This window comes from Oryzias melastigma, linkage group LG8, assembly GCF_002922805.2.
Source record: "Oryzias melastigma strain HK-1 linkage group LG8, ASM292280v2, whole genome shotgun sequence".
NCBI lineage: Eukaryota > Metazoa > Chordata > Actinopteri > Beloniformes > Adrianichthyidae > Oryzias > Oryzias melastigma.
The window spans coordinates 2,873,082-2,889,856 of NC_050519.1; the positions used below are offsets into that span (position 1 = coordinate 2,873,082).

At 38.9% G+C, this 16,775-nt stretch overlaps 1 protein-coding gene across 4 annotated transcripts in view; it reads left to right on the forward strand.

Annotated features, from left to right (window-relative positions):
- The window catches only part of mybpc2a (myosin binding protein Ca), a 95,062-nt gene that overhangs the window by 71,439 nt on the left and 6,848 nt on the right, over positions 1–16,775 (forward strand). For 3 of the 4 annotated variants that reach the window (XM_024271787.2, XM_036213122.1, XM_024271785.2), the window contains 12 exons: positions 812–977; positions 3,585–3,691; positions 3,778–3,807; positions 5,493–5,632; positions 5,837–5,996; positions 9,107–9,211; positions 9,373–9,561; positions 9,702–9,836; positions 11,331–11,498; positions 11,742–11,830; positions 12,400–12,595; positions 16,255–16,415. In XM_024271787.2, the coding sequence (XP_024127555.1) occupies positions 812–977; positions 3,585–3,691; positions 3,778–3,807; positions 5,493–5,632; positions 5,837–5,996; positions 9,107–9,211; positions 9,373–9,561; positions 9,702–9,836; positions 11,331–11,498; positions 11,742–11,830; positions 12,400–12,595; positions 16,255–16,415 (1,646 nt within the window). The remainder of the gene's footprint in view (positions 1–811; positions 978–3,584; positions 3,692–3,777; positions 3,808–5,492; positions 5,633–5,836; positions 5,997–9,106; positions 9,212–9,372; positions 9,562–9,701; positions 9,837–11,330; positions 11,499–11,741; positions 11,831–12,399; positions 12,596–16,254; positions 16,416–16,775) is intronic. The other variant, XM_024271786.2, reaches the window with a different exon arrangement.

A 16,775-nucleotide genomic window follows, 5' to 3' on the forward strand; every position in this document is an offset into this window, starting at 1 on the left:
CAAAACAGCCTAAAAAAATAAATAAACAAGCCAAAACAGCTAGCATGAAGCTGAAATATAAGCTAAACGTCAGATTAGCCTAAAAAAGCGAAAAAGCCAAAATTAGCTAAAACAGCTAGCATGTAGCTGAAAATTTTGCTACACTTCAAGATAGCCTGAAAAACTGAAAAAAGCCTAAAGTAGCCAAAACAGCTAGCATGTAAATATTAGCCTAGCTCCAAAACAGCCTAAATAAATAAGCCAAAACAGCTAGCATGAAGCTGACATAAAAGCTAAACATCAGATTAGCCTAAAAAAGCGAAAAAGTGTAAATTAGCTAAAACAGCTAGCATGTAGCTGAAAAAAATGCTAAACTTCAGATAGCCTGAAAAACTGAAAAAGCCTAAAGTAGCCAAAACAGCTAGCATGTAGCTAAAATATTATCTTAACTCCAAACAGCCTAAAAAATCTTTATAGATGCCAAAATAGTCCAAAAAGATAGCATAATGACAATTTTTAAAATTGTAACTTTTTAGCATATTTATTACAATAAAGTCAGGAATATTATTTTAGAATAAATCAATTTAAACCTTAAATAACTTTCAATATTTTACTCTCCATAAAAATATATTTTGTCAAAATTATCCAGTTAGAAATAAGTGCAAGGTAACATCAGGCCATTAATGAGAATAAAACAAAATGATCTGGAGGGCCGGATTCGGCCCCCGGGCCTCGACTTTGACACGTGTTGTAGATCACTTAACAATATTTGAATGTAGCAATACTTGGATCTTTTCATGAGGCCGGTGTTTCTTTTGCTTTCCTGCTGCAGAAAAAGAGCTGGAGGTTCTTCAGAGCATCGCTGACCTGACACTGAAGGCAGCAGAGCAGGCCGTGTTCAAGTGTGAGGTCTCTGATGAAAAGGTGACGGGGAAATGGTTCAAGGACGGCGTGGAAGTCGAAGCCAGTGATCGCATCAAAATATCCCACATTGGAAGGTATTTTTGTTCACCAGGCTGCTTTAATTTAAAAGTTACTCTGCAATGTGAACTCCAAGACTCCACATAAGATTAATTCATGTACTTTTTTGTTATTAGATTACAGAATAATTCTTCTGTAGTGTTATAAGTTTTCAGTCTGAATACACCATAGCAGACCAGGAACTGCTCTCTGACCCATATTTGAAGGTGGTTTTGATTTGATTTAAATCAGACTGAGATCTGGTTTGATCTGAGGGTGTTTTCAGACTGGAAAAACCATTTGGTCCGGACAAAGTCCTCCTATTTTGATCTAATCAAGTCCTGAATCTTGCATTTGGTCTGTATGCAGCCTGACGTCAAGCAGCTTTTCCTGTTTCGAACCAAAGCTTGTAAACAAAACCATGTGACTAAAGACCCTTCTTTCCAGGTGGTCTCAGCTTTACTTCACTCTGAGATTCCTCAGACTTGGATACTGATAGATGAAAACGCTGAAGTCCATAGCTAACTAAAATATTAGCTAAATGCCAAATTAGCCTAAAAAAAGAAAAAAAAACTTAGGTTACCCAAAACAGCTAGCATGTAGCTGAAAAACTAGCTGAACTTCAAAACAGCCTAAAAAAAAGAAAAAAAAAAAAAAAAAAACTTAAGTTGGCCAACATCGCTAGCATGTAACTGAAATATTAGCTAAACTCCAGAATAGCCTAAAAAAACTGAAAAAAAGCCTAAATTAGCCAAAACAGCTAGCATTTGGCTGGAATATTAGCTAAACTTCAATATAGTCTGAAAAACTGAAAAAAAGCCAAAACCGCTGGCATGCAGCTGAAACATTAGCTAGACTTTAAAATAGCCGAAAACACTAAAATAAAGACATAGGTTATCCAAAACCACGAGCATGTAGCTGAAATATTAGCTAACATCCAAAATATTCTAAAAAAACCCTGAAAAATCCTAAATTAGCAAAAATAGCAAACATGTAGTTAAAAATATTAGCTAAATGCTAAATTAACCTAAAAATCTTAAATAAAAAAAGAAATAGGTCAACCAAAACCAAGAGGAAGTAGCTGAAATGTTAGCTAAAGTCCAAAATAGCCCAAAAAAACGGAAAAAGCCTAAATTAGCCAAAACAGCTAGCATGTAGCTTAAATTTTAGCTAAACTTCAAAATAGTCTGAAAAACTGAAAAAAAGCCTAAATTAGCCAAAACCGCTGGCATGCAGCTGAAATATTAGCTAGACTTTAAAATAGCCTAAAACACTAAAATAAAGACAGGTTAGCCAAAACCACGAGAATGTAGCTGAAATAGTAGCTAACATCCAAAATATTCTAAAAAAAAAAACTGAAAAAATCCTAAATTAGCAAAAAATAGCAAGCATGTAGTTAAAATATTAGCTAAATGCTAAATTAACCTAAAAATCTTAAATAAAAAAAGAAATAGGTCAACCAAAACCAAGAGGATGTAGCTGAAATGTTAGCTAAAGTCCAAAATAGCCCAAAAAACGGAAAAAGCCTAAATTAGCCAAAACAGCTAGCAAGTAGCTGAAATATTAGCTGAACTTCAAAATAGCCTAAAAAATCTTAGTAAATGCCAAAGTAGTCCAAAAAGTTAGCAGGATTCCAGTATTTAACACTGTAACTTTTTAACATAATTATGAATAATAAAAAGACAAGAATATTGTTCCACAATAAATCTTAAACTTTCAATATTTTACTCTTCATAAAGATATATTTTGTCAAAATTATACAAGTTAGAAACAAGCACAAGACAACATCGGGCCATTAATAACAATAAAATAAAATGGTGCGGAGGGCCGGATGTGGCCCCCGGGCCTTGACTTTGACACGTGTGCTCTAAAATAAATAAAACTGATTGTGTTCTCCAAGAAAATTAGGTTTTTATTTGTCGAGACATCATTTTCTATTATATCAAAAATGCTCCTCAAAGGTTTTTGTCATAGCAGGTGAGGGAAAATTGGGCGGAGTCTGAGTACGTTGGAAAGAAGTGACATACAGCAAGAAGGAGTTTTATAAAAAAAAGTGACAGAATTTTAATGAAATGTCTATAAGGCTAAAAATAAATTGGCAACATATTTGGTGACGTAAAGATAAACGGTGGTGACAGCACAGGTTAGGGTCTGCCCCGCATGATGAGAAAGCTGGTTGCACATTGAATTATGCCCATCTTAATTATGTCCCAACACACTGGAAATAGACAGTGTCATTTCTCCTTCTTTTAGTCTTTTTCCTTCACGCGCAGTTTCACACATTCAAACGCAGGGGCTCACAACCATAAGCAATATCTTCCACATGGCTGGGCAAGCCATCACCTGGGGGGTTTCTTAGTGTTTGACCCATTTTTTTGGGATACACTGCAATCAGCAAGGCTCCAATCTCACACACTTTTCAGACACCAAGTTAGAGGTTTCTCTCCGTAATCCCTCCATCACTGCAGCCTCTGGCGGCAGATATGCCGAGGCGACCACGGTCACACAAGGTGAAAGCCATTTAGTTTGTTTCTCCTTTCTGAGGTATTGCCTCATTGAGTACGTCGCCAAGACAACTGTCCTTCTGCATAAACGCATGTCATAACGAGCGTCGTCTCCTTGGTTACCACTGGTAATGTCTTCAGGACCCACAAGCTGACGATTGATGAAGTGAAGCCCTCAGATGCTGGAGATTATACCTTTGTCCCAGATGGCTATGCACTCTCCCTGTCGGCAAAACTCAATTTCTTGGGTGAGAGAGATGCATGAAACATTAATGCTGTTTCGGTGGTAAACCCAGCATTTTTAAAAGCTCTAATTGTATACTTTTCTCCACAGAGATCAAGATTGATTATGTTCCCAGACAAGGTAATTTTTTTTCTTATTTGACTTATCATTCATGTCACGCAGATTATGTTTGGGCTGAAACTCTTCTATACTTGTTCAGACGTCAGTCAGTTTTTATTTCACTAAAACTACAAACTCAGTTATTGAAAAGCTCTTTTGATGAAGCAATAACGAGCAGCGACTAAAGCTGGTAACGCTGCCGTCCCAAGGCCTCGGCATCATACATTCACCGCAGATGGGTTTATAAATCGCAGATATCAGAGGGAAAAACTGGATTACAACAATTTATGACATTTTAAACATCTCTTTAGATTAAATAAATGAAACAAAATTTTATCCAGCAATTATAAACCTTTTCAAAACGTGTTAATCGGACCAAAAACTGGATTCATTGTTAATTCCACTCTGCATGACAGATCCGTTAAATCCTTTACCAAATTAAGAATAGTTTGTTTTTAAAGTATACTTAAGTATAAAACATACATTTCCCATAGTCTAACAAGTATACTTAGGACTGAATTGGCCCATTTTTAGTTCTAAAAAAGTATACTTAAAGTAACCTTTCTGGTATAGTATTAGTTTACGGCAGGGGTATCAAAACACAGATTAGGGTGTGGGCTGAACAGAATAAACATTTGTTGAACATTCTAAAAATACATTTTTAAAACCATAACCTTTACATAATTATAAACTAGATTACCTGCGATAATGTTAGTGTAAATGCTGTAAACTGAATTTGGCCGCTGAAGATGCTGAAATTAATAGCTGAAAATGCTGAAGCTGATAGCCAGCTAAAATATTAGCTAAATGTAAAATTAGCCTAAGAAGAAAAAAACCTTAGGTTAGCCAAAACAGCTAACATGTAGCTGAAAAATTGCCTAAACTCCAACATAGCTTAAAAAAATAAAACAAAACAAAAAAAGCCTAAATTAACCAAAACAGCCAACATGTGCTGAAATATTAACTAAACTGAAAAAATGATGAAAAAATAGCTAAAATTCAAAATAGCCTAAAAAGTTGGTAAAAAAAAGTCTAAATTAGCCAAAGAAGCTAGTTTGTAGCTGAAATATTAGCTAAACTCCAAAACTGACGAAAAAATCTTAGTACATGCCACGATAGTCCAAAAAGCTAGCAGAATGTCAATTTTTAAAATGTTTAAACCGTAACTTTTTAACAGAATTATGAATATTAAAAAGGCAGGAATATTATTCCAGAATAAATCAATTTAAACCTTAAATAACTTTCAATATTTTGCTCTCCATAAAAATATATTTGTCAAAACTATACAAGTTTGAAATGAGCACAAGATAACATCGAGCCATTAATAACAATAAATTAAAATGATCTGGAGGGCCGGATATATTTACCTGGAGGGCCGGATCCGGCCCCCGGGCCTTGACACGTGTTTTACACGATATATTGTAGCGTCATTATTTAAGGAGACGCTTTGTGGTTTAAAAACTGCAGGTCTTCACTGTTGACACAAACAACAGACATAATCTTACTATTAGAGTGGTCCTGTTTTTGAGGAAACCATGAGAAAATGGTCTTTTAAAGACAAAAATGGCTCAGCTAAAGAAACATAAAACATCAGACTGCTAAAAAAAAATGTCTAAATCCATGAGGAGATCCTTCAAGCACCAAAATGATCAAACATCATCATACAAACGCCTTTTTTCTTCTTTTCTCCTCTCGCCACACGACAGACCCTCCTAAAATCCACCTGGACACCAGCGGCTCCGGTAACAAGAACGTCATCACAGTGGTGGCTGGGAACAAGCTCCGCTTTGACGTCGAGGTCACCGGAGAGCCGGCCCCCACCGTGTGCTGGAGTAAAGGAGAACAGGTGAGAACAGATACGGGAGATTCTCATCATTCACCTTTCCCTGGCTCCATCCCACGTCAGTCCGTGTTTGTGCGTCAGATGGAGCTTCCAGCTATTAGTCACCAAAGAAAAATGAAACAGACACGGAGTGGGAGGACTGAATCACCTGCCATTGTGCTGAAATGCGACAACTTCAACAATTTCTTCCTCTTTCCTGTTGGAAAGGTGGTGTGTGAAGCTGAGGGACGGGTGCGTGTGGAGACCAGGGAGACCCTCAGCAGCTTTGTGATCGAGGGGGCAGAGAGGGCCGACGAAGGCCTCTACACAATCACCGTCGCTAACCCTGCCGGAGAAGACAAAGCTGAAATCTTTGTCCGGATTGTGGGTCAGGGGTTCCTCTAATTTCTATCTTTTATCCTTCTTACTCTATGGTCACAGGGAGCCAGTACTCACCCCTTACGAACCACAGGAGTGTGGTTAGTACATAGTAGTAGAAGTACATCCAATAGCCTTAATATAGCGTTCCATTTTCATGATGTCCCTTATTGTCTGAAACAGGGAGATGGCTGGATCCAAGTGCAGCAGGTTTTATGTGGCACAGACAGGGCAACAGCTAAAAGTCCACAAAGCTGAATCAAGGTCAGGCAGGCAGGGGTCAAGCACAAGCATGAGGGCATCAGAGAAAAGCCAGAGTGGTCAGGGCAGGCGGCAGACGAAACAGAAGATTGGGTCAGGATGGGAACGCTCAGTAATGCAGGCAGAGTGGCATAAACAAGACTTCGCACTGAGCAGAGACTAAATACTCTTGGGAGTGATTTCTGATGGGAATCAGCTGTGGGGGTTCTGGGAGTGACAGCAGGGGCTGATGGGAAGTAAAGTGTAGAGAACCAGGAAGTGCTAGAACTCTGGAGATAGCTCCCGCTGAAGGCCAGAGGGGGAGACAGGGGACTGATTCATGACACTTGTACAACTGTCACATATCCCAAAATGACACGGCGCGACATAAAAAGTGGCATTTGTAATCAGGAGGCAGCAGTCGCATTTTTACAAGCCGCACAGTGGCCTGAAAAGTTTTAAGGAAACATCTTAATTTTATAGCAACCAGACAAATTTTGGACCAATGTCCAAAATTTCTCCCAGGAATATTTGGAGGCTGCTGGGTGGCAGTCCAGTGACAGCCAGGTGGCAGAAAGACAGCAGCAGTGCAACAATTAACTGATTCGAGGGTCTCTAAAGCCTCATTTCCAGTCCGGTTCTGTAAGGAGTCGTAAGTGTTTCCACTCCTTGTGCTATCCTATAGGGTCAAGATGACCCAACCCTTGCATTGACATGTTATCCATCCCATGAAAAATGTGGATAAAGGTGGACAGGATTTCATGTCTGCCACAGACACTAGGGACAATCAAAAATCACTGGGAAAAAAAGTCAGCGCACTGTGTTGTGGGACCCCACTCTCAACGTCAATATACCTAGGATAGCAGATTGGTTACCCCTTGCTTCCACTGGGCGGTTTGTTTTCACAGCGCATGCGTGGTGTAGACAGATGGCGTGTCATTGCAACAGCAACAACAATGAAGGCCATTGCTTTACTTCTGGCACATCGTGTGTAACAGGAATTTAAAGGGGCCATACCATGATTTTCTTCAGTTTACTATATCCATATATATGATCATATGTAACCTTTGGAACACTAAAAATAATGATAATTTAATTAAATATTTGTTATTTTTAGTGGGTTTTTTTCCTACCTGGAAGTAAAACGACTTGATTCCTGACGCTCCGCCTGCTGCTGCGTGGTTGCCGCCCATTTCATGACCCTTGAGCCTTTGGCAGAGTGTCTGCATTTCTTCCACGAAAATAATCCAAACTTCTTCAAAGATGGAGGCACATGCCATTTAATTGCTTTTGGTAGGCTGGGCCTGGGTTCTTTATAGTGAGGAATGAACAGTATAATACACTTAAAACCTCAAAACGTTGGTTTTTCATGGTATGGCCCCGCTAATATTGCTTGAAAGAAGAGTGCGAGCGGCTAAGAATAATACTGCCATAAAGAAGAAAAAATGTTTGGACTGATCCTGACTGATCGCAAAAGTCACGCCCAGACAGCATATTTATTTTTATGATGCTTTTGTATACATAAAGCTTAAATGAGAGCTCTATTGGTGCTTTCTAATGTTGTCATCACTTTCTGCCAATCAGCGAGTGGCTGCATCGTCTCCGCCACAAATGTTCCATTCAATGGACCCACAACCGTTGGGACAGTGGAATTAAATCCAATTCAATTTTATCTATATAGCTCAATATCACAAAAAATTGCCTCATTCGGCTTCATGATGCTAACTGTACAGAAACAGAAGGTCGGCAATAGAATATAAACAGTAGCTGAGGTCTAAACATAACAGACTAAATAAAACTAGGACAAACTCCTAAAATAACCTGATTCCGGAAAAATGAAGAAACCCCACATGAAGGAGAGATCCTCTTCCAGGACGGACCAGGATTATTAAAGAAGAATTAGCTTATCTAATTCTACAACTACGTATTTGAAGAGTTTAGCCAGATAGGACTGGGGACAGGTGGGGGCGAGGTCCACAGCCAAGACGAGCCAGAGGCGAGGTCCACAGCCAAGAACAAGATCACAGACGATCCACCTGTAATCTGAAATCTCTTCCGGGTGGGAGTGGGACAGAGAAACAACACGTGAATCACACTGCACCAAACAGAATCATAGATAACTAAATATAATAAAATAAAGAATAGAACTGCTCAAAATATCGGATTGTATCAGTGAAAGCAAGGCTTAAGGTCCTAAAATCGTATGACGATCGGACAATTCTAGACTGCCACCCCCCTGCCACCATCTGGTTGTTAGGAATCCAACGGTAGCAGCGTGGGCACTTGATAGGAGTTGTTGACATGGGCCGGGAATTCAATCTGGCGATCTCGGCCACCGTGGGTCCAAATGGAGTACAAAATGGTTCGTGGCGATTCCAAGACGTGTGAATTCATTAATTACAGTTGATGCTGAGACGAAGACGAAAAGACAGACCATTGTTGTCTAAAAATCTGAACACCTGTGAATTGACAAGATTATAATCTATGCTAAAAATCTGAGTTGGGAATGACCAGCGGTGCAGAACGGCCTGCCGTGGGTGGCTTGATATGGACGGCCGCCGTCTGAAGACACATCGTCCAATCAGAGTCGGCCAGCGCTCTCTCTGTAGCCACCCAGCTGTCACCCAATTTGACTTCATCCCCAATGACTATATACATAACCACGCCAACAATTAAGAGAAAACCAGGCTTGAAATTGTAAAGATTCAGCCGATGCCTCCCCATCTTGTTGTGGCGTTTGTGTTTATGACCGTAGCTTTAGACATTTTGTAGTGAAGCTGCTTAATTTAAGAGCACAACCGTTACTATCCTTTAATGGTTCCTTCAGAGCGGATTTTTCTCCTCTTTCCTCCTTTTTCCAACTGTAACCTGCCTCTGCAGATGTGCCCAACCCCCCCGAGAACGTCAAATGCACATCAGTTGGCGAGGACTCTGCCACAGTCACATGGGACCCTCCTTCATTCGATGGCGGAGTTCCCATTAAAGGTACCGTTGAAACATGCAGCATTTAATCTTCACATCTGATGTCCTCCACCCACCCCCCACCCCCCAGGAGGAAACAGCAGTTCCACTCTGTTTATTATACCGCATCGTTTGTGGCTGTTTTTGTCCATTTTCACACGGCGTGTTGATGCTGCTTCCTGCAGGGTATCTGATGGAGAGGAAGAAGGCGCCCTCGGGCAGATGGACCAAGCTTAACTTTGACGCGTACGAGGCCACCACATACGAGGCAAAGAGGATGATTGAAGGTGTCCTCTATGAGATGAGGGTGTTTGCAGTCAACGGCATTGGCATCTCTCAGCCCAGTGCCAGCTCCCAGCCCTTCATGCCAATCGGTGCGTTGGCTTATGTCATTACCGGGACGGATAATTAAAAACGGCTTTTCACACAATGCTCAGATTGTAGGAGCTTAATCCACCTTCCCAGCCCATTTACGCTGGCTATTATTGTATTAATTAACTCCTGTGTCTCCCAGCCCCCACCGGAGAGCCCACTCATCTTCTGGTGGATGATGTGACAGACACCACCTGCGCGCTCAAGTGGCGCCCTCCGGAGAAAATTGGAGCTGGTGGCATTGATGGGTACATCATCGAGTACTGCATAGAAGGAAGTAAGTGTCTTTCATTATGGATCTATTGGATTGGAAACATGTAAACTGACACCAAAACAAAAAATAAATTAATAAATATCATTGTGTGAATGTTTAGTTGGCCTTCAGTAGTAAATATTCAGCTTGTCGAGGACATTACTGCTTGTATTTTTGATATTCATAAACTTTATAGTTTTTGACATATTGAGCAAAATATGCCTCATAGGATATGAATGAGAACGTTTTTTTTTTAAAGTAGATTAGCATTTAAATATATTCATGGACTATGTTTTCATTTATAATAATTTTTAAAAATTAAGAGTTCACCTAGTATTTTAGCAGCATACTAACGTTTTTTGGTTAATTTGCTATCTACTGTTTTTTTTGTGTGTGGCTAATTTAGATTTTAGCTAATATTTTTCCAACATGCTAATGTTTTTTTTGCTAATTTGTTATCTACTGGGGTTTTATAAGCTATTTTTGAGCTTAGCTAATATTTTAGCAACATGCTATTTTCGCGACATGCTCAAGTTTTGGGCTAATTTGTTATACACTGGGCTTTTTAGGCTATTTTGGAGTTTAGCTAATATTTTAGCAACATGCTAATGCTTTTGGCTAATTTGCTATCTACTGGGATTTTAGGCTAATTTAGAATTTAGTTTCTATTCGAGCAACAGGCTAACATTTTTAGCTAACTTCTTATCTACTGGGATTTTTTTAAGCTAATTTAGAGTTTAGCTAATAATTTAGCAACATGCTAACGTTTTTGGTTATTTTTTTTCTACTGGGGTTTTTTAGGCTAATTTAGAGTTTAGCTTCCCTTTTAGGAGCAAGCTAACATTTTTGGCTGATTTATTTTCTACTAATTTAAAGTTTAGCTAATATTTTAGCAACAAGCTAACGTTTTTGGCTAATTTGCTATCTACTGATGTTTTTTAGGCTAATTTAGAGTTTAGTTTCTATTTGAGCAACAGGCTAACATTTTTGGCTAACTTCTTATCTACTGGGACTTTTAAGCTAATTTAGATTTTAGCTAATTTAGCAACATGCTAACGTTTTGGCATTTTTTTTCTACTGGGGCTTTTTAGGCTAATTTAGAGTTTAGCTAATATTTTAGCAGTCTGCTAACGTTTTTGGCTAATTTCTTATTTAATGGGGTTTTCTAGGCTAATTTAGAGTTTAGCTTCTATTTTAGCAGCATTCTAACATTTCTGGCTAATTTGTTATCTGCTGGGTTTTTTTAGGCTAATGTAGAGTTTAGTTTCTATTTTAGCCACAGGCTGATATTTTTGACCTACTGAGGAATTTTAGGCAAAAGATCAATATTTTTTTTCGATTTCTTTTATATGGGTTTTAAATAATTTTGGCCCCAATTTAGCTCCCTAAAGCCCAGCAGTGACTCAGCAAAAGGGCACCCCACAAAAAAGGATGTGTGAAGCTTCTAAAATGACTTCACTCACCTCATTACTGATTACTTCCTCTGTAAATGTTATTTTTTGTCATCTCATCCCTCAGGTGACCAGTGGGTGCAAGCTAATGAGGAACTAGTAACAAAGAACCAGTACCGAGTCAAAGGCCTCCCGGTCGGAGAGAAGATGCTGTTCCGAGTGGTGGCTGTCAACGTGGCTGGACGCAGCCCCCCCGCCACCCTCTTCCAGGCTGTCACCATCAGAGAGATCATGGGTCAGACAATATTTATCCACGCAGGACACTCTGCAGATGGTGTTAAATATCGGATCAAATCAGCAGCGACAGTCCAACACAGAGGGGCATAAATATTTAATCATCAAAGCTCGTGTTTTCTAAAATGATTTGTAAATCAAAGCTGGACACACTGCACATTTCCTTTGTCTGTAGTCCCCCACACCTCCCACACTTTCCACAGTTTGACTCATCTTGTCTCTCACTGTGTTTTCAAACACTCAGAAAATCCAAAGATCCGCCTGCCTCGCAGTCTGAGAGCCAAGATGATCACCCTGGTGGGCGAGAAGGTGAACCTGGTCATCCCCTTCCAGGTTGGTCCAAGTCTAGCTTTTCTATTTCCATCAGCAAGACACTACAGGCCTGTTGAGGAGCATTCAAACTGGCTTCCTACCAAACGGTTTAAAGAAAAAGACAGAAAAGCTTTAGAGGAAGAAAAAGGTTAGCCTGAAAAGACATGATATTTCACATTTACAGTAATAAAGAGTCCTAATGCACTTTGCCAGTGTGTTCTGAATACCAATAGTTCCTGTGCAGTCTGACAAAGCAGATTTTCTTCTCTCTGAATGCAAATCCGCTGCGTAAATGTTCGGGGAGCGAGTGCTTAAAGGGTACAGAGAGAACAACTGCATCTGACAGCAACGTGCAAATATGAAACCGGTAAAAAACAGCGACTGTAAACAAGCTGCAAACAGAAGCGCCGTGCTTTAAATAAAAATAGACAAGAAGAAATGAGCCGGTGTTCTGTTTGCTTATGGGCAAGAGGAGGAAACAAAAATGTTGTGACCCACACTTCTCTTGGGAGAAGAGCAAGCACGGATTTTGGCTCTGAGCTGGACAGTTTGTTCTCACTGCTCTTAGAATGCTGATAACTCTCCTGCAGGGGAAGCCTCGCCCCGTGGTGACCTGGTTCAAAGACGATGTTCTCCTGGAGGACAAAAGCATCGGGATTCGCACAAGTGAGGTGGACACCATCCTCTTCATCCGTTCTGCGGCGAGAAGCCACTCTGGAAAGTACACTCTGTCTGTTCAGATCGAGAACGTGTCTGACAGCGCCGACATCTACATCCAGGTCGTAGGTGAGTCCCGCCCACCTATTTGACACTTACAAACCACAACCTGCGGCTCCAGATCCACATGTGGATATTTTATCTCTCCATGGTGGCTCCCTCGCCAAACATAAAATAAGTCATGGAGACTGATGAACCAAACATGTCTGCAGCTCCCCCTAACCAAAACTACCTAAAGAAAACAAATAAACAAAGCCCAAAAACTAAGACTACCACCTCCAAACTAAAATAACAAAACCCAGCAGTGTAAGACTGCTGAGGACAAAGAGGGGAAAAAGAACAAAAAAAATGAAAAGAAAATAGCAATTTGTTAAAGTAAGGATTACTTAATTAGCATTTATTTACTTTAGATTAGTTAAATGTATAAATTGATGGCTGGGGTTCACATAGATCACATATGTCAAACTCAGGGGCCGGATCCGGCCCTCCAGATCATTTCATTTTATTGTTATTAATGACCCGATATTATCTTGCGTTTTTTAGGCTATTTTTGAGTTAAGCTAATATTCCAGCTTTAGTTTTTTTTTTGTTTTAGTTTTTTAGGCTACTTTAAAGTTTAGCTATTTTTTCAGCTACATGCTAGCTGTTTTGGCTAACCTAAGTTTTTTTTTTAGTTTTTTAGGCTAATTTGGCATTTAGCTAATATTTTAGCAGGTTTTCAGCTTCTGTGTTTTTAGCTATTAATTTCAGCATCTTCAGCTATTAGCACTAGCATCTACAGTGGCCAAATTATTATTTATAATGATGTTAAAAGTTACGGTTTTAAAGTTTAATAAGTTAGCATTCTACTATCTTTTTGGACTAATTTGAAATTTACTAAGTTTTTTTAGGGTATTTTTGAGTTAAGCTAATATTTCAGCTGCATGCTAGCTGTTTTGGCTAACATAAGTTTTTTTGTTTTGTTTTTTAGGCTAATTTTAGCATTTAGCTACTATTTTAGCAGTTTTTCAGCTTCTGTGTTTTCAGATATCAATTTCAGCATCTTCAACTATCAGCACTAGCATCTTCAGCGGCCAAATTCAGCTTACAGCATTCACTCTAACATTATCACAGGTAATGCTATATATCTAGTTCATAATTATGTTAAAAAAGGTACGTTTTAAAGTACTTTTAGTGTTAAATATTTATTGTGTTCTGCCTGCAATTTAAGGTGTGTTTTGGATTTTGGCCCCTTGTGCTAATCTAATCTAATCTAATCTAATCTAATCTAATCTAATCTAATCTAATCTAATCTTTGAGTATTTACAAAAATGTTGGATTTCAGGCAAACCAACCTCAGGGATCTGAATATTACACAGATTACAACATTAGTGACACAAACAAAAAAGTTGATCTTATTCCGAAAGTTTTACTTTTATTGTTTTTCTGTCAGTTCAGACAGATAAAGTTGTTTTTTTTTTTTAATAAAAAAGTCTCAGAATAAACTGACTTAACCTGTGTTTGAGGAAACCATGAATTGTCCTGGTTGCATGTTCCCCCATTGGGATCAGAAGGCCTCGCATGTTCATGCCTCATACGGTACATGCGCTTAATAATGCTGCTTGAAGGAAGGGATGACTGTATGACCTGTCAAGAGTTTCACTTTTTTCAAATTTGATGATAATTCCTCATTTCATACTTGGAGGGATCTAAAGCTCAAAGCAGCACATCATCAAAGAGCTCATTCCTCTCACACCTAATCCCAGCTCCTGCCCTGCTGCTGCAGCCGCCGGCTCATTCCTCAGCTTACGCCTCGTCTCTGTGGGTCAGGGGTTGCCTCCGGATTAATTGGCAGGGGTCCTCTGAGATTATTTGTGTATAGACCTGGATTAGGCTTGGATTTTGAGGGAGACTGTCACTGACTCCCTTCAGAAGGCTGAGCTAAAGAGAGGCTCTGATCACTCGCTCCGCTTCAGTGGAGCTGGAGCAGGAAGACACAAAACTGATGCTCACCAATTTGCACTCTAAACTCCAAACCTTTACGTGTTACACACTCACCCTAATATTTATGCAGCTTCAAAGGGAACAGTGCTCCACGCTGTCCCTCCTTCAGAATGCAAGTGTGCAAAAACGGTTTTCTAGTGATGCACTTTAGCTCATCTAATCTGTCAACCTTTCTAATCTGTTTTATCGGTCAAATCTTTAACGCAGGAGTGTCAAACTCAATCACACAAGGGGCCAAAATCCAAAACACACCTTAGATCGCGGGAGGAACAGGATAAACATTTATTGAACACTCTAAAACTACATTTTAAGACTTTAAAAACTTTATGAACTAGATATATAGCATTACCTGCAATAATGTTAGTGTGAATGCTGTAAACTGAATTTGGCCGCTGAAGATGCTAGTGCTGATAGTGAAGATGCTGAAATTGATAGCTGAAAACGCTGAAGCTAATGGCCAACTAAAATATTAGCTAAATGTCAAATTAGCCGAAGAAGAAAAAAAACGTAGGTTAACTAAAACAGCTAATATGTAGCTGAAAATTTGCCAAAACTCCAACATAACTTAACAAAATAAAACAAAAATAAAAAAGCCGGAATTAGCCAAAACAGCTAGCATGTAGCTGAAATCTTAACTAAACTTTAAAATAGCCTAATAAACTTAAAAAGAAAAACCTAAATTAACCAAAACAGCTAACATGTAGCTGAAAAATTGCCTAAACTCCAACACAGCTTAACAAAGGAAACCAAAACCAAAAAACAAAAAAAGTCAAAATTAGACAAAAAAGATAGCATGTAGCTGAAATCTTAGCTAAACGTTAAAATAGCATAATAAACTTAAAAATAAAAGCCTAAATTAGGCAAAACAGCTAGCTCGTAGCTGAAATATTAACTAAACTCCAAAATAGCCTAAAAAAACTAACCAACTAAATTGGCCTAAAAAACCCCAAACAAAAACAAAAAAAAAATAGGGTAACCAAAACAGCTGGCATGTAGCTGAAAAAAAATGTTAAACTTCAAAATATACAAAAAAAACTGAAGAAAAAAAAATCCTAAATTAGCCAAAAGTGTGTAAATATTAGCCTTACTCCAAAACAGCCTAAAAACTTAAAAAGAAAAGCATAATTTGGCCAAAACAGCTAGCATGTAGCTGAAATATTAGCTAAACCCTAAAACAGCTTAAAAAAACAAAAAAAGCTAAATTAGCCAAAACAGTTAGCATGTAGCTTAAATATTAGCTAAACTTTAAAATAGTCCAAAAGGCTATCAGAATGCCTGTAACTTTTTGGCATAATTCTGAATAATAAAAAGGCAGGAATATTATTCCAGAATAAATCAACTTAAACCTTAAATAACTTTCAATATTTTCCTCTCCATAAAAATACATTTTGTCAAAATTATACAAGTTATAAATGAGCCCCAGATAACATCGGGCGATTAACAAATCTGGATCTAGACTTTGACACATGTGCTCTAGGACTGTAAGTGTTGATTTTTTTCTTTTCTTTTTTTCCACTCTGGGATTTCCCCGCTGCACATCTCTCTGTACGTCAAAGACTTTCTCCACCTCCAGGAATCTTTTAAATCTTGGCAGGGATTAAAATTTTCTCACCACTGCTGCAGCTGCTCTGCATGTTCAGAGAGTTTTCTCAACATGCTTGAGCTATGCAGTAACACAATCACACTCACTAAAAAACCCAGAGTCTCCTACTCACTTTCTTTTTTTATGGCTGTAATCTTTCCAGAGAAGCCCGGCCCCCCCATCAGCGTGGTGGTCACAGACGTGTGGGGGTTCAATGCTGCACTGGAGTGGAAGCCGCCCAAAGACGACGGCAACTGTGAGATTCTCGGCTACACCGTTCAGAAATCGGACAAGAAGACAGAGGTGAGCACGAAGGACCATCAGGTGAGGTTCCTCATCAACACCTGAGTGACCCCGAACCCAATCACTCCAAACAACGCTACTAGATAAGATTTACTGTTTTAAACCAAGAAGAATAAAACATTTGTGTCATTTCTGCCAACACAAATGACACTTCCAAATAAAATTTAAAGCTCTAAACTAATATTTATCCATTAAAAGTTGATCAATGATGTGTTCATTCTTTCAGATTTCAAACATGTTAGAAAGTCTGTTTTTAAATAGCTCCTTAAAGTCCCACTGCCATCATCTTTTGATCTATTTTCAAAGGGTTTCCTGTCGTCCTTTAATCAAACTCAATTTTTTTCTAAGTATGGAGCCTCTAAAGGGAATACAAAGTAAAAA